The sequence below is a fragment of the Dryas octopetala genome, chromosome 7 (genome assembly GCF_963921425.1).
Source record: "Dryas octopetala chromosome 7, drDryOcto1.1, whole genome shotgun sequence".
In the NCBI taxonomy this organism is placed as follows: domain Eukaryota; kingdom Viridiplantae; phylum Streptophyta; class Magnoliopsida; order Rosales; family Rosaceae; genus Dryas; species Dryas octopetala.
Genome location: NC_141372.1, coordinates 15,250,791 through 15,269,392, shown reverse-complemented (window position 1 = coordinate 15,269,392; position 18,602 = coordinate 15,250,791). Strand labels below are relative to the sequence as shown.

Genomic DNA, 18,602 nt, shown 5'->3' with positions numbered 1-18,602 from the left:
TGAACGCTTGAGAGATCTCGTTTGGCAACTGTTTATCTACTCCGGCAAGTCCGACATGAAGTATTTAAATTTAACTTAGGTTATTTAGGTTAAGTAGCTAAATAATATGAATAACTTAAGACTTAAGTTAGGTGCAAGCTAGATGGATTTATTAGGAGAAACACATTTGACTTGGTCAAAGGCATGGAGTCAATTGCATAGATAATCATAAATAGTTTGAGCTTCTCTTTAACAAAAGAGGAAAAATGATATGAAACGAAAGGCTATGATTTAAACATCATAGCAAGGGGATAAGAAAAGGGCAATGGACCTATAAAAGGCTCCCTATTGTCAAAATACCTATGGGGAATTAGGGCTCGCTTCTTGTTTCAGTTTCTCACAACTTTCTCTCCCTCCAAACACCTCTCAACCTAGGGTTGTGAATTCCACAACCCTTGATCTTCTTCCACCATCACCTCCTTAGTGTGGACTAGCATTTAGAGAGACTTGATTTCAAGTCCTTGTGAGAACCAACCTAGGCCGAAACCCCTAGAGGAAGGGCTTGAAGACTTGTAACTTGGATCGATCCAACTTCAAGAGCAGAAAATCTTCAAGCGTAAACCCTTTATTATCTTTCATTATATGTATTTTACACATTAAATCTTTCATATCACTTAACTAGATCACGGGTATTAGGATGTTTGAAAAAAGTTATCTCTAATTTTTTTTTTCTTTAATTTTTTCTCCTTTAGACTTGGATTTGTGTTACTTTCTTTTAGTTGTGGATTATAACTGACGAACAATGGTTGTAATTATCAAACAATTTCAAGCAAGCGTTCAAACGCATGACAAGAGAACTTAAAAGTGGACCTAGTTTGTCATGTTCTTCAACACCTCTCATGTTTTGTCACTACATTTACTGATCCATTTGAATTTTGAACTTAAAAAAGTAAACAAACTCTTATTTTATCTAAGACAATAGATGTAATTTTCAAGATGTATTATCAATAATTTGAAATTATGTATGATATCCATTAAATTAAAATAGAAAGAAAGAAAACATGCGCCATAAGATTTTACACCACATCATGATATAATGCAAAAAGATTTTACACCAGGTCAGGATTCTTTACCCACTTTATTTTATTACAATTCAAATAATTTTAAAAAATATGAATATTCTTTTCCCACCCCTAAATCCCCTTACCCCTGATGTTGTAATCCAACCCCTCACTCACTAAATACATACAACCATTCAATCATTGTTCTTATGATCTTATCCTACGTGCACTCTTCCCTTATCTAGTTTTCTTGAGGTGTGCTTTGTTGGTTGGCTTTGGATCTCAGATTTTCAGAACACTCACTTACACAAATTCTGTAATTACAAGCATTTAGTAAGTTTTTATCTCCAATATGCATAAAGCCAATACAAATAGAGGTGTGTACATATTCCTCAAAAAAAAAAAAAAAAAATAGAGGTGTATACATAGTTACAAATCCAACAGAAAATGAGGGCATCATGCCTCAGAAACTGAGGAAATTACATAAATCTTTTGACAACTTTGATGTATGAGACACTTAAAAGTGGGCAGCCTAAAATAAAGACCCTTTCGGGATTCTTAAAGCTCACATCCATTCGGATTAAAATTAAAGAGAATGCTGTTAATTGAGTTCTTCATTTTTAATTCATGGATTAATTGAGTTGAGGACAAAAATCTAGGATTATTATTTTTTAAATCCTGGGTCCTTAAAGGTCATTTAATAAAATGACAAATTTGTAATTAATATTTTAACTAAAAGTGGGTAGGAAAATAAAACATGAGTGGAAATAGTAGCACTCCTTTTTTTTTTTTATTCAGGTAAAAAATCAAAAACTTGGCGCTGCAGGGTGCGCTTCATGCTTATATAGACTCAATTGGGAAGTTCACAATCACATTTGTAGAGTTTCTCATCTTCTTTAAGCTAAGCAAATTACAGTGCTTCATGTGAAGTGATAGGAATCATGTCTCCATTCATAACAAAACTTAAATGGCAGAGACATTTTTTATTAAATACAAATAGATTCTATGTGCTGAATATTGCTTTTCTTAGACTGAAACAGTGAAACAGATGCACTTCTATCTATGAATATATAACTTTACAAATAAATGATTGTTAAAGAATTGCGTGGTGTTCTTTAAACATGCAAAAAAAACAAAGCTTTTCCTATGAGACCTGACTATGAACAGTAACGAGGGAAGAAAAATTTACGGTAGGTCCGGGAAAACTTTCTCCAAGAAATTGATGAAACGTTTGGCATACAGCTTGGGTTCAACAGCAGAAATGGTTTGAGGGTCAAACTGCAATGATTTGTATGCATGCTCAAGTTTCTTTTTCACATTGTATTCCTGCAAAATATCAATTATGCCCATATAAAGAACCACATCATAAAACTCAAAAAGTTCAACTTCTGTTGAGTCAGCCTCATCCTTCCCAAGCTTATGATTGGCCTGAGCTGGCATGTTTACTCCTAATTGCACCCTTAACCTGAGAAAAATGCAAGTAATTGACAGTAACTATGCTGCTCAATAACTGGCAGAATTAAAATAAATTCAACAATGAAATGTTGAAGTGAGGAAGCAAAAGTAAGCACACAGTTCCTATGAAATTTTCCATTAACTTTATAACTGCTCTACAATTACAAAATGCTATTTATATACTTCACCGCTACATCCAACCCACTTCAACCTTAATCCCTCTGTCCTCATGGTTAACAGACCAAAGAAATCTAAATCATCACTCCATTTCTTGGCAATCACTTCATACCATCATGCCTCTTCATGCTTTACCAAATGTTCATTCCATATCACAGCCTAGGTATTAAATAAAACCGTGGATTCTAAAGGGTTTTAAGACCTTAAAAACTTCCATAAACTCAATACACGGGTGAGCTTACACGCAAAGTGCACAGTTACCCATAATAATAGCCACAACACTTGGGTATTACTTTATGTAATTCATTTATCATTTAGATAATTGACGGTTGGTTATGGGGTTTAAAAGTATAGCTTAAAGAATTTTTGGAGAACCAGATATTTGTTTTATCATTTCTATAATGATTTGAGAAATCAAACCCGTGAGTTTTGTTTCATGTCTTTTTTCCATATGTAATATTTGCTAAAAGTTTAGTACAAATTCACACACACCAAGGAAATAGAAGATCCAAATGGGTACAGAATTGCAAGTCAATTAGAATTAAATCAAAGAACAGTAGGAGGTACCTTCCGGTACCAGGGAGTAAAAGATCGACTTCTTTATCACCAAGAGAGTATGCTTTCAACGTACTTCCTCTGATGTGAGGACCTGGTGCAGTACTGACAGAGCCGGGTTCATGGGTTACCAGTAGAAGACCTTTAGGAGGAATCAAAATCTCCCCTTGTGAAGTTACTACAGCTGGTCGCATAGGAACACAAGTTGAAAAACATTCAATACTTAAAATATGAGAAAAGAAAATCAGCCCAGAAAGTAACCAAGTAGATTTCAAAAACGATGCAGTGATTTCGGAGTATCCACAAAAGCATGGAGGTATGCACACATACAGCTAACTCCCGTTTTATTTGTCAGATTGACTAGTTATACCGAATAAATACACCTGGACATGCATGTATGCACGCAACTATCTCATGCATTACGGAAAAATTCTTCTACCCCTCATAAATTGTCTAGTCAGCTTGGCAAATATTAAGACGATTTATCCCTCTTTTTGTCAGTAAATATCTATATTGTTCTCCAAGCAATACCAAATGCATTTATAGTATGCCCTTCAATAACTGACATGATTTCTAACAAAGATCAACTCGGTTGATGTTAGTAGAAAACTGGCTGGAGGAAAAGGAAACATTGTCCCAGGTATGCGGCTGAGCTTATGAGAACCAAGAATGAAGATGTCAGTGTTCATAGAAATATCAGTAGTTCGAATTCATGGAAATGGAAATATTGATGTAGGTGAAAATTGTTAAAAATGGATGAAAATGAGGCAAATTTGCTTAGAAACATGGAAATTTTGAACAAAATTCAAAATTTCTAAGCATGCTAGGCCAATAAATAATGGATCAAATAAACATGTAATGCCCATAAAATAGTATATCCATGATAAATATACGACATGCACTGGCCTCAGACACATAGCAGTCTTGGGTTTCATATCTTTCTGTGTCAGTATTTTGAAACATGTGGATGTGATGTGGAGGCTTGTTTTATATTTCAAATAGATGTTAACAGAAGCTCTATTAGTTTATTGGGTAAGTGAATGTTATTAATCTCTATTGGGTGAATGTTATTAATCTCTATTGGGTAACTGTTATTAGCTAGGAATGTAGATGGTCTTGAATGTTTATGTGTGTTAAATGTTACGTAAGCTCATTAGTGTTTATCAATTGTTAAATCCTGGCCATTAGTTTGAATTAAATCATATCCCTCACTGAGTTGCTTCCTTAAGAAGCCAAGTGAAGGGCAAAAACAAATTAGCCCCTTTTGCTTTTCTTCTCTATCATTTCTTACAGTTTCTTCATTCTTCAAGTGTGTGCCATTTCTAAGTTATGAAAATTATTTAACTGCATCCACCAAAAGACAGCTGATTCAATCATTGGGTTTTAGCCCTCAAAATCAATGGTCAGAAGATTTGTTATTTTAAACCTATGGGTAGATCTTATCATTGCAAGACCAGCTTACAAGGAAATGATGGCCATGTGCTTATGTACTACATATTCCAAAGGTACCTAAGCAATTGCAAACTATGCTAACACTCTCACTCAGCACTCCCTCCATGCAATGGTACAGATACGAACCCGATCCATCCCTGTGCTACACCTACTCTGATACCATGTTAAACCCATGGATACAACTTATCCTTACAAAACCAGCTTATAAGGAAACGGAGCCATATTCCAAAGGTAGCCAGGCAATGTGGGACTATGCTAGCATGTTAACTATGATGCATACTTGTAAGTCTGCCCTTATGTGAAGGAGCTATTGTTCAGCCGTGGAGGATTGCACACCATGAACCACATATTGAGTCAGCAGAGCATGTACCTGTTTCTGTTATTCATTTTATGATTAAATGACATTCACGGGAGCATTGGGCCTTAGCTGCATCAGCCCCAACGTGGTCAGATCATGACCTAAAGAACAGGGTTTGCATGGGCTAAGCAATGCCCACACTATTACCCCAAAAATAAATATCCTCAAACATCCAGAAGATTTCAGTTGACATATACCAAAATTCTGGTGAAAATATCAGAGAAATGAGGCTCACTGCCTCAAATTTCCTCCAAAACCAAAATTACCGACATCCTGGTGACAATCGCGTACATGTGAATGACATTGTGGAAGGGTACACCTTCCACTCCCTTATTGGTGTCAACATGCTCAACATATCAGTGTGTTAGTTGAAATTTTAAACACTGATGAGAACTAGGCTGTTTATTGACTTGTTACTTACAACTGTTGGGTATTCTTTTGATACAGTCCTCTTTTGTGTTTATATTCTGAGCGTAACATTTTACTGTGAGTGACCTGTATAGTGTGTGTTTTAGAGTGACTATTGTCTGAAGACAGTATGGCACAAAACTGTACTGGATATTTTGAGATGTTGGAAAAAATAAAAAATAAAAAAGCACATTAATCAGAAAAATATCCACATCACCAAATGCATAAGATATCACAGCACCTGAATAAATTATTAAAAAATTAGTTCATTTTGTAAGATATTTGTATCAGAAAGAGATGCCTACCATCCCCAGTAGGTAAACTCTCATGATTGTGCATTGTACTAGGACGCTGTGAAAAGGCCTTGAGATTCTCAGGAGCTCTAAAATGAAGTCCCAACAGAAGGCTATAATCGATAATTTGCTGAGATTCTAAAAACATGCAGTCTAGTGATATTTGTCTGCAAAATGAAGAGGGAGAAAGATTCCAGCAGTGGATTATAATGTGGAAGAACTTATTCAGACAATCAGTGACAAGTAGAACACAATTCTTAGTTTCTTTTGGATGAATACATAATCTATGAGCTGTGAATCTATGGTATAAGACATACACCGTGTATCACTGTAGATATATTTAGACTTCACAAAGAAGTTCAAGCATGTCGTTACCTAAAGAATAAAATAGCAATATAGTACTGATAAGTAGTGTATTTAAATGGAAAACAACAATGAACATTGCAGGGAAAAAAATAGATTTTCTAATTTCGGATCCATTTTTATCTTAAATCTAAAATCACCTTGCAACTTATCAATTTAACAAGAGCTTATGAGATTATTATTGGAAGTTGCAGTCAAAACCTAAGATATGAGGACAGTATTCAATGCATTTTTCACATTACATTTCCTAATGTTCAGTCAAACTAGACCTCAAGCACCTTCCTTCCCCGTGAAACTAAATCAAAATCTAATAATTTAATCAACTATGGAAGATGTCAAAGCAGTTTGACACTTAAATATCATCAAGCCGAAGAAGTGATTTCGAAGGGTTACACAGTTGGCATGTACCAAGGTGAATGATTCAGATTTAGGGTTGAGGTTGAAATATCTCTTCAACCAGCTTGGCTCTTCCTCAAGGCAAGCTTTATATGTCAGAATTCAAAGATCCAGATGCAGAGGACTTGAAAGAGAAACAAGTGGTGGACATGTATCTATAAAGGTAGCCTAACACATAGAGGAACTTTCGATAACCCTCCCAAATATTGCTGAAGTATTCTTAGCAGTACAGCAGCTAGTTTGGATAATGGAGATCAGAGCATTATATCAGGAGATTTTGGATGTTCTTTGTGAGTGGTTTTGGAGAACTAGAGCATGACAATCAGTGGAAGATCATGATCAGGACTGAGTTATTACAGAAGTTTTTTAATAATATGATCAATAAAGTTAATCCAGTAACATGCTTGAGCAATGAAAAAAAAAAAATATCACGCGTCCTGCATTTTCGCAAGGGCTTTTTTGACACGCGATGTATGGAATCCAAGAGACATATTAATGCAGGAGCCAAGTTCAAAGTATTTTAAATCAGTCCATCAAAGTTCCAAGCACCACATGAAGAGTCTTTTTTCATTTAATGAATGCAATTTACACATGAAGAGTCTCTTTATGTCACCTGTTCAAGGCATCAAGTGTTATGAGTTATGTCTCTTAAAATTCCTAGGCGTATTAATGTGGGTCTTATTGTTCATGTATCAATGGCTCTATAAAAGGGCTGGTTTGTAACCTTTGAGAGAAGTTAATGGTGAAAGAAATCAGATTTTTCTGCTTGTGTGTGAAGCACGAGTTGACTTGGAGTGATTCCAAGCCACCCTCAGTGAGATGCCGAAGGCCGGTGTGATGCCGGAATTTTTCTATTTTTTATTGGAGTGATTCCAATACACTTTTGGTGTGATGCCAAAGGCTGGAGTGAATCTGGATCTCTATATTCTCTTCCCTACTTTTACTATTGTCCTACATCACATATAAAAAGAAAATAAATTCAGGGGGCAGGGGGAAGAAATCAAATCCAAAAGGACAATAAAGAACAAACAATAACATAACATGAAGCAGTTTTGGGTTCGGGTTATGGTAGAAATGATACTTCCTCAAGCATTGTGATATGAATTCATTATTTATTCAAAAAAAAAAAAATGATCAGAAATTCGATATATTGGCACCACTACCAAAAGTTTTAAAAGGACTTACTTAAAAAGTGATTCACGCAATAATTTGTCCATGTGAAATTCAAATGACAGATCAAGATCTTTCAATGTGGTATTCTCATCAATTTTATCTTTATCTGTACATCTTCCAATAGTCGAACCCTTCAAATCATAACGACGATGAATTCGTAATTCAGTGCAAAACATATTCCCCATGACCATAAAGCGTACCTGAAAACAATGCATATAGAAGAAGCCACACCAATCAAAGGTGACAAACAAGGCAGAACTGAAACTAGGGCAATCTGACAGAGTGGTAAGTAGCCAGGTACCTTTCTTCCACCTTTTAATGTTATTCGATGGAGCCCAAAAAATTTTGTTATGAGAGTGTTTTCATGTTTTCCAACATGGCAATAATAGCTAGGCAGCATCTTGAGTAGAACCTACACAGGAAAAAGGAAATGAATCATAATTCATCTCAACATCCTTCCCAAACTTGGACTAGAAAGAAGTACCAGTTCATTAACTTGTATTTCGTAAAATATTAAAAAAAAAAAAAGATTAAAAAAAAAAAAAGAAGAAAAAAAAAAGAATCTAAACACTCATATGGAATTTTTTATTATTATTTTTTTTTTAAAGAAACAACTTTTATTAATCACAAATAAATAAATAAATGCAAGCAGTGGACACGGAGTCAACCCCAAAATTACATGCAGAACTACACTACAACCAAAAAGACACACAAATCAAAGAAAAGTTAGGCTAAATCATAGCTAACAAACAGCGACCTTCCAATCAAAAAGAATAGTAGAAATCCTTATATTCAACTGATACACTCCCACTAAGAAGTCCAGAATAGATCTCTTTCCCAATGTTCCTCCACACCACCCCTTTTGCAGTCCTCAAAGATCATTCTATTCCCTTCACTTAGAATTGCAAAGCAATCTGCTGGAATCACCTAGCTTACCCCTGCCTCCCTAAAAGAATTCTGCCTTAAACGGACAGCTACTGGACAGTGTACAAACACATATGGAATTGATGGATCATTTTGTTCAAGTAAGAAGCAACAGGGATATAAAGATATTAAAATATCAAATAAATGCAACACCAATAACTCAGGTCGCAGAAGCCTTAACTTGACCACTCATTTTTCTTTCACCTCCTCAATCAATGAGCTATGGCCTTCACAAATACAATCATTACATAGTGTAACTAACGATCTAAAAACACAGGAAAAGCATTCATCCTGACTTACCACAATCTCTCCCCAGCAGCTTCCAACAAATGCATTATTTTTAAAAAATATTAGCATTTCCCAACCCATCAATTTCAATATCTTCACAGCTACAATCTTCACATTCAATTTTAAAGGGATAAAGAAACAGAAGATAATACAAAAATCCAACAAAAACCTTCTGACTGAAAATGGTGGGATTGCAGTTCCCTTTGACATGAGCTACATGTAATCACTGGCTTGCCAAGAATCAGACAAAAAATTCTGGAATCCAGAGGTCCAATTAAAACTAGCATGCCAAGAACCAGTCCATTCATGTTCAATAATGTGATCATTTCAGCAAAGCTCCATTTGTTTCCTACAAAGATTACGAAGGAGTACCCCTCCAATCTGACCTATCTGAAATTATTATATAGAGTTAAAGCCCTTGAAAACATAAAGGAAACTAGCAATTCCACATCAATAGCACCCTTTGACCACCAGACATATGGTAAATGAAAACCTTCCTTTCATGATTTTCCTTTTACAATCTCATCCACATCAATTTGAGGCATAAAAGAAACAGTTAGTGGATCCTATGATTCAGTGGACACAATTGCTAACGTAGCTATGAATATGCATTGGAGACGATCCCTTCAAATCATTGAAAACTGACCTAAAAGAACAAAAATCTAATTTAGCCCCACAAAGAAGAATATTTTCAAACTAGTCGTTAAAACTCCTAGCATGTGTTTTCCGATCCAACAAATCTACTATTTTCAGCAAGTAAAATGTGCAAATTCTCAACCAGCACAGGTGGCCCAGTGGTAAAAGGTATGCATAGGGCGAGATGTAAACTCGAACATCCTAAGTAGAACCCCCCCATGAGCGCAACACTCATATATAACTCCTACATATCCAAGATTTACATAAGATCTTGGACCCGATAAGGGGCGAATCATGAGGGTTTTCCTCATTACCCAAAATAAACAAGTGAAAGTTCACAAAGGTACTTTAATATGCAGAATAAGATCTCTCTTCTCTAACCAACTTGAGTTGGTCAAGTCATGATGTATTATAGTTCTAGGATAAATTTACATCTTACAAGATATAAATTATTAGTAAACTGAAAAAACAAAAATAATATAATAACTTTATAGAAAAGAAAAAAGAAAAGGATTGCTTATGGATTTTTCCAATTTTCTGCAGGTTGCTTCTTACGGTGAGTTTGAATGAGGAAGTTTGAAAGTACGATCGAATTTCAAAATTGCGAAATTGAAAGAATGGAGTTTAAAGTCCCTGGAACTTGTAAAAGATCTTGTTTGGCCAACTTATTAAGCATGGTGGAATTTAAATGCAATGTTAGTGGTAGAGGTGGTGGTGGTGGAAATGCTAACGGTGATGTTGGTGGTGACAAAACTGACGATGGAGGTGGAGTTGGTGGTGAAGGGGGTGAGGTGGTGGTGTCAACGGTTGGGATGGTAGTGGGAGTGAGGTGATAGAGGCTGGGACAGAGGCGGGGCTAGTGGAAGGAAGGTGGTGAGGTGGTTGCGGCAACAGTGATTGCAAAGGTGAGCGTTATGGGAGCAAGATCATAGTAGTGGGGCCAGTTCCGGTGGCTGCAACGATGGTGGTGGTGGCAGTGGTCGATGCAGAATGGAAGTGGCGATGCCAGCAATGGAGGGGGTGTGGTGGTAGTTACAGTGGGGGAGGGGCAAGCAACTGAAGCAAGGCAGGGGTAGTTGGTGGGGTGGGGGTGACAACAATGGGGAAGCTAGTGACAAGATGGTGGTGACGACGATGACGGCGATGGTGGTTGTGGCAGCAGGGGAAGCGAGATGGTGGTATTTTTGGTTGTGGTGGGGTGGCGTTGTGGTGATGGGTCACTTTTTTTTTTTTTTTTTTTTTTTTTTAAATATCATTATACTGGGATTTTGGAAATGACACCTATTTAATTTATAACCTCTAAATTCCACATTTTTTTAACATTGAATTTCAAGATTTCCTTCTTGATGATACTAAACAAGGAAATTAGAGATTGTCATTTCCAAAATTCCAACATTTTCCCATATACCGAGTTTAATTTTCGATTAACACATTGTTATTGTTTTCTACTAGAGGTACTCAGATTGGGAAGATCAGCATGCTTTTAAATGGGTGGAAATAGGACTAAATTTTCTTTCGGTCTGTCTGTTCGATAGTAAAATAACTTTTAAGGGTATGTTCTCCAGCAAGCGCACAAATATAAATGCATATACATTACAGAGTACAGACACATGTAAACATCAATTTATCATATTTTATGATTTTTAACTATCCGAAAGGTCAAGAAAGGGAGCTAGAGTACAGACAATGTAAGCCCTATAGAGTTGATAAAAATATACTGAGAATCCACTTTTACCGTTTAAAAAATAAATTCAGACTAAAAAAGGTTTTATTAAGAAAAAATAAAATGGAGCATCTTGATAATCGTTAGCCAACTGCTAAGTTCATTCAATACGAAAAGTAAACTGTTTGGGGTGCGTGGAACTTCGAGTATAAAGAACTCATTATATATAATTTAGCATAGAGGTTTGCAATATTCAAACCTTGAGTTCAGTTTTCCTTAGAGTCTTAATCACAAATCTATCATCATGAGAGAGATAGAAGATACTGCCACTTTTCCCTGGGGAAGAAAGCTCTCTTAAGCCATCATCACCACAAATGGACATCATGTACTCTGCTGCATCTAATTTAAACATCTCCCTTAAATTCCTGAAATGCAACTCTTTAATTAGGCAGAAAGAGATTCAAACATGCTTATTTGCATAGGATATAGAAGAAACATATACTTGTGAGGTTACAAGGTGTATATGATAAAGACAAATATAATACATAAAGAAGAAGGATATACTGCATATTACACCAAGTAAACAAAAACATAAGAATGAATCAAATTGAGAAAATTAACTATTGAGAACGTTGAGAACGCTTATGATTTTGATGATACTAGGTAATGAGAATTATTATATGCTTCAAAGCACCAAAGCCAGTAGTCAGACACATAAGGAAAAACATTTCACGGTCAGAGGCTCAGAACAACACAAAGGAAAAAGAACCATTATGCCTTCTTGTGAAAGAGCCATTATCTGCCAATCTTTTAGTGTTAACAAAAGCTTTATTAGGAAGTGGGCCAATAATAGTTTATTTTCTAACACTCTCCCTCATGTGTGAACCCAAGTTCCCCCTGATTGTGGGGCACAACATGTGATATATTTGACTTAAATAGGGAGGCAGTGCAATGGAGCAGAGATTTGAAAATAAGACCCCTTTCTTTGATACAATATTCGATTCTGTGAGTTTACCACTATCCCCAAAAACTTAAGCTATTTAGACTTCAGTCAACACCCAACAATTACTTTATATTTTAACAGACTACAGTTGGGCATTGACCTAAGGGCTACTTGTGACTCCACAGGTCAGGGAATCTTTAGGTGTAGATTGGTATCGCATGCTTACCTCATTATTATATAATCAGTACTAAAAGTTCTGCGGAAGTCCACTGACAGAAAAGGTTAGTGTTATTTTCAAAAAATGGAGGAAGTCTCTGTACCTGGAAATCAATGTAATTTACTCAAATGACTTTAATAGTGATCGAGTGGCTGATAGTTGTTAGGACATTACAGAAAAAAAATTTAGTAGCAGCACAGCAGGTAGTTACATGTGTAGAGGGAGAAATGTTGAGACAACAACTGTTGCAATTGACATATGTGTATTTTACCAATTTACCCTTATCATTTATCACCAAAAAATTTTCATAAGTGAGGTTTCATAGATTAGTTCTTTTCCAAAAACAAAACAAAAAACAAAGTCTGACAGATCAACCAAAACCGAAACTGGGGATTGACTTTATCTATTATTATGATGAAAGATAATAATCCACATTTTAGGATTTCCATTCATTGAGACCTATGCAGACAAATATGCTCTCATTAGAAACCAAACAATCCAAATGCAGAAAGCTTTATCTCACTCACTTTCATAGGTTAGGCAATGTGCATAAGGCAACTATTACCTGAAGACCATAGGGCAATAATCTTTCCAATAGAAATCAATTGAATAATGCGGAGGTGTAAACTGAGATCCCTTTCTAGGAAAATACATCCTTATTCTGGCTCGGTCTCCAAAATCAGAAGATCGAACTTCACGTACAGGAACTGGTGTGATCTTCCCAACAGTGTACCTGTGAACTTCAAACAGAATATTTAGTAAGTGTAAAAATTCCTATCAAAATTATAATACTTTGGCAGAGAATGGATCTGCCCAATTAAACTGAGATTTCATCTGGGAGTTCAAATTTATTTAATCATCATATATATTGCTTGAAAGTTATTCTTATTGGTAAAAAAAATATAGCTCAAAGTGATAGTTTATGTTATATAGGTCTAAATTGTTAACTTATACACAAAAATAAAAATGGCACAAATGGACTCTCCTGAAAATCCATTTCCTTCTACTTCCATTTTTTTAAAGGTGACCAACCAGAGATTTAGCCTGTACCTTCATCATCATGACCAAAACTTAGCAATTCCAAAAACATACAACCAAAGAGGATAACATATGGCATAATCCAGCCACCTGAGGATCATTAAATTAAGTTAACACATTACTGGCAGCCAAATGCTTATGCAATCCAATGCTCCACCAAGTCAATAATTTCAATTTTCAATTTTCAAACATCAGGTAAAATATTGAGGGCTCTGTGCCAGTGAATACACATGGAATAAGAAACATCAAACACACATGTGAACATGCAAACTAAAAGAGGATTTTTTTTTTTTTTTTTTTGTAGAATGCAAACTAAAGAGGATATTGAAGATTAAATGGTCATTTTTGTGCACATAAGTATTAATAGTTTGAGACTACAAAGGTGTGGGTCAAGCGATTTACCTGATACCAAGTTGCAGATTAAGCATCAAATAATAGCTTCTATGGCCTCCAAAAATGTCAATACATGACTTCTTTCCTTCCTTCACTGAAATTTTATTCCGTTGTTTACTTTTCTTTGACATCTCTGTATAATTCCTAACTCTCTCTTTAATCAACACCCCTTGCATGTATTCTCTCTCGTAAACAAAACTGTTGTTATCTTGTGTCTCATGATGACTTTCCTCGGAGGTATGGGACAATGTGCGTAAAGAGTCGTAAGATCTAAATTCTCTAGCAGGATCCAAATGGGTCCAGTTTTTATCTAATGACATAGATTTGTGTGATATACGACTTGAATTTCTTAAAATTCCACCAATGGAGATTTTCTCAGAAAAACTGCGCTTAACACTTGGTCTAGCCTTGCTTTCTTCTGAATTTACCAATGATCCAGACAGCAAACTCTTTCCATCATCATATCCCAGAGAGCTGCACCATTTCTTTAAGGGCGGATGTTTAGTTCCAGCTGGATAGAATGTTCCTTTTCCATCTTTTAGGCCCCGACTCCACGTTCCAAAATAATATCCCCCATCTGAGAACCTATAAATTCCAGACCCATCTCTTAACCCATTTAACCAGAAACCATTGAAAAGATCACCATTGGCCCATTTCATGACCCCTCTACCACACATTTTCCCAGCTTTCCAACACCCAATATATGTATTCCCACTACTCCAAGAATACCTACCACTACCTTCATGTACTCCTTCCTTCCATGATCCTTCATAAGTATCTGAATTACAATACTGCTTTTTTCCAGTCCCATGCTGAATATTCATCCTCCAGGAACCCCGGTAAAAGGTACCATCAGATCCAGTAAAGATGCCATAACCATGAAGGTAACCACCAGAGAAATCACCCACATATTGTGCTCCTGATGTCCAAACTATCTGCCCTTTACCTGTCATTTTTCCTTCTTCCCAGTCACCCTCATAGATTGTTCCATCAGACCATGTGTATTTACCCTTACCATGTGGCAGAATTCCCTTAAAATTTCCAACATAGACGTCTCTATTTGAGAAGGCTTTCTCACTAAACCACCGAAGAAAGAAAAAAAAAAAAAAAAAAAAAAAAAAAAGAAGAAGAAGAAGAAGAAATTATTTATCGAACCTGATTACATTGGAAAATGAAGGGAGGAGAGAAACGGATAACCTGAGAATTATTACCTTTCAGTGTCCTCCATAACAGCCTATAATAACTAATTCATTCGTCCTGGATATTGTTCACAAACTTCATCTCATACAGGCTTTCTAACTCTAGGCAGATCCATAAGTAGAATAACAAATAGACTCTTCAATCACCTTCATCATCTATATAAAAGCAGTAAGCAGGTTTTGTGACTCTGAACATAAAACATATCCATCAAATAAAGGCGATAACACATTTGTTTATATGCAGGATATTATTTTCAAATGATGCTCTATTTTCTATTCGTTTAAAGCAAAAAAGAGAGCATCATTTTTCTTATGCCTGTTCTTTTGCATCCTGGCTTCTGGTGAAGGAAAAGTTAAGCATCTTTTTTGAGTTTCTCTAATTCGTTTCTTTGTCTTAAATTATGAGATATGTTTTAAAAGATTAACATGCTCATCTATAAAAACTTTGATGGCTTGGAGCTGGCAGAAACTCAATCAACCAATTGCTAAATCAACAAACACATCCAATTCCAATATATTTTAACCAAAAAGCCCTAAAACATTAATGTAAAAGAATTTTTTGTAAGTTCAAAAATCAAGATAAACTTAAAAATCCAACATTGACCTGCTATCCTAATCATCTACTTCCAAATTAAAATCATTGATCTATATCCTGCTTAACATCACCATATGGCATCATTTGAATGATAAAAAGAAAAATCCAAACAAACTACCAATAAAATGCACCTTCGTATTTGAAAGGTAGTTTCCACCCCCAAATTTTCCAAAGTTTCCAAACGAATACTAATAGCAGCATGCTTTAATTGTACAAAAACAGTTCTTACAAAAAACATAGAACTTGAATTCCTAATATTCTAGTTATATGCAAAGCTTCCAAGTAATCTGATAATTCATATTCCAAAGATGTAGCACTGCATGCCAACTGCTACTTGCCCAAACTATAAATTATACAGCTAACCATTTTCTCGTTGACGGTAATCTTACAACAAGAACATGATCCTGTAGTTAACCAGATCATAGTTTTGAAGTTTTTCAAATGGTATGCAAATGCAATAATCAACTTCAAGAAAAGAGGGAATTTTCAGCTTTATGGGTTACTGCTTAACACATATCAAATGCTCTTGACAATAATTGAGTACCCATTTCAGTGAAACTCCTATTCCTAATAACATTAGGAAAGCATTAAAGCCCAACTACAGAAACCTGAGAAATTAAAGCTCTTTATATATAGTAATGAATGTTGATACTAATATCAACAAAATGAATTTTAAAAAAAAATAGTGATTTAAATGGGGAATAACATAAGCTCACCTGGGCTTAGATTTAAAAGTTGAAGCCAATCCCTCTCTCCAAAGAGACCCCAAAACTCTCAATGAACTGAGTTTCAAGAAAAAAAAAATGAATAATAAATAAAAGAATCCCAAAAAATTTCAGAGCCAAAAAAAGCAATAAAGAGCACCAAAAATTCCGAAATTCAAACCGACCTTTGCCCCAAAATTTTGACAAAAGAAAGCTAAAAATGAATTTTTGACAAAAATAGAAAAGTGGAAACCGACTTGAATTGACACTTCTTGACCACTCTCTCCTCTCTCCCTCTCTAAAAACTGATCATTCGGTTTGAACTTGGTTTTCCCTTTTTTCCACCTGAGAAATGGAAAAAGGGCAACAACAGTGAACAGACAGACAGAGAGAGACCCTTGATTCCGCTGTTCGAATCTAGACACGTGTCACACATCTGTCACGCGGGATCCACACCCTCTTCATCAAGCATTAAGCATAAATGTCTGCCGCCACGAAAAGCATACTGGCTGGGCTAAGATTGGGTGTGTCGCGGTGCACCAAACCCTTCACGTGGGGATTCGATTCGTTTTGGTCTTCTTCCGTAGCCCATGTGACTTGTGTAGGTACGTGCAAGTTGCAACTCACCAGATTCTTCCTCCATGTCAAAGTAAAGAGAGCAGCCACAGCAACTACTATATTATTCTCTGTGTTTTTTTTTTTTTTTATTGATATTACATTATTCGAGGAAATTACAAATTTGGCCTACTTATTTCATACTTAATTCAATTTTGGTCCACAATTTTTTTAAGTGATGATTTTAAATCATTTTAGTTATGTTTTCTTAAATTATAAGTAAAGTATAAGTTATATTTCATTATTTCTTAGTCATAAAAACTAATTTAGAGTATTAGAATCAAAGAGAGATGAAGTGATTATATTTTATTTATTCAAATTTAGATCAATTTTAAATCTGATGTATTTTTAACTAGTTAGATACTTACATGTATACATATATACCATACTTTGATGACAAAATTTGATCAAAATACAAATACAAATATGTTCTTCTAATTAACAAATTTGATAAATGTGTCCGAGGATAATCACCGTCACCTTAAATGTGTAATTTTTTAAATAGATAAATTATTGACTCCCAAAATTTTTTCCTTAGGTGGACAGGACTAAAATAAATAAAATGTTCTCCTAAGGGACAAATTTTTTAACAATTGTGAGAGACCGTGAATAATCACAATTGAATTAAATGTGTAATCTCTTAAATAAATAACTCATACAACAAGTGCAAGTTTACCCAGATTAATAATTTAACTGTATAACAAATTAGACTACCAAAGAAAAAAAAATATTCAATCATACAAGAAAAAAAATAAACAATCTTTTTAAAGGAAAAGAATAAGACAAAAGCCATCGTCTAGAAAATTAGAAATAGAACAATGCCACTAAACGGGTATCAAATAGGAAGAGAAACAAGTTGAAAGTAGCAGATTGAGATGCTGCCTCAATTTCACAACTGAAAATGAGTGAAGTAAACTGATTCCCACCAATAAGAATTCAAGGCTTCAAGCACATACATTTTTCATTTTTATGGTGGTGCATGTTTTCAGTAGATAATTAATAGTGATGTCTAGTGTGGGAATTAGATTCTAATCATCAACCTTTGCACAAAGCCTGATGAAGCATAATGCACTTTTTCAACCAAAGTTTTATCTTTTTTCAAAAAAAAAAAAAAAAACAGCATGCCTTTTGAAAGCCTAACTTATTGCCTATTGGTATTGCAGTTAGATTAGATTAACTTGTAGTGTTTCTTGTGCTTAATTTGTTAGAGAAGCCAGTCATTTAGGGATTCTTCAAATTATTTTTTTTTATAGAAAATTCATAAAATCCCCTTTAAACTCATATTTTTCTAACTTAAACCCATGCTTTTTTTTTTTAATTCAAGTTAACCCTTTTGACTAGCTGCCAACTCACCCATTTTCCATATTTAGATTTCTCAGTCAACATTTTACAAAATTAAGATTTTTTTAATGTCTTTTTTACCCTTATCCTCATGTTTGACATTGTTTTTAAATGTTTGACTCTATTCTTTTGTAACGGCTGTTGTTCTTCCTAAAATTTGGGTGCTTTAATGCTCATTATTCATTTCATTTGACGTGTTGGTCTAATTTCAAGCATGAAGGCCAGTGTTGTTTCAACCAAATCCCTTATGATTGATCTTTCCATATTTAATTGATTGTTTTGGGTTTTTATATAAATCATCCAATTTCATAATTAAGCCCTTCATCTTTGTGTTCATCCTACAGTAACAAATAAATATAATGAACCTAGCTACATA

At 35.0% G+C, this 18,602-nt stretch overlaps 1 protein-coding gene across 5 annotated transcripts; it reads right to left on the bottom strand.

Moving 5' to 3' along the window:
- Positions 1-1,970: 1,970 nt before the first annotated feature.
- On the bottom strand, positions 1,971-16,717 carry LOC147280017 (phosphatidylinositol 4-phosphate 5-kinase 8-like). Of its 5 annotated transcripts, none has more exons than XM_086250217.1 (11): positions 16,667-16,717; positions 16,283-16,348; positions 14,984-15,127; positions 13,782-14,849; positions 12,907-13,074; positions 11,441-11,606; positions 7,972-8,082; positions 7,683-7,870; positions 5,751-5,905; positions 3,240-3,411; positions 1,971-2,505 (listed from the first exon to the last, which is right to left on the bottom strand). In XM_086250217.1, the coding sequence occupies exons 3-11, from the start codon at positions 14,998-15,000 to the stop codon at positions 2,226-2,228; spliced, it is 2,325 nt and encodes a 774-aa protein (XP_086106343.1). In that variant the 5' UTR covers positions 15,001-15,127; positions 16,283-16,348; positions 16,667-16,717; the 3' UTR covers positions 1,971-2,225. The 5 variants fall into 5 exon arrangements, with proteins under 5 accessions (XP_086106343.1, XP_086106341.1, XP_086106342.1 ...); XM_086250215.1 differs by lacking the exon at positions 16,667-16,717 and adding an exon at positions 16,456-16,607; XM_086250216.1 differs by lacking the exon at positions 16,667-16,717 and adding an exon at positions 16,528-16,546.
- Between the last annotated feature and the right edge of the window lie 1,885 nt (positions 16,718-18,602).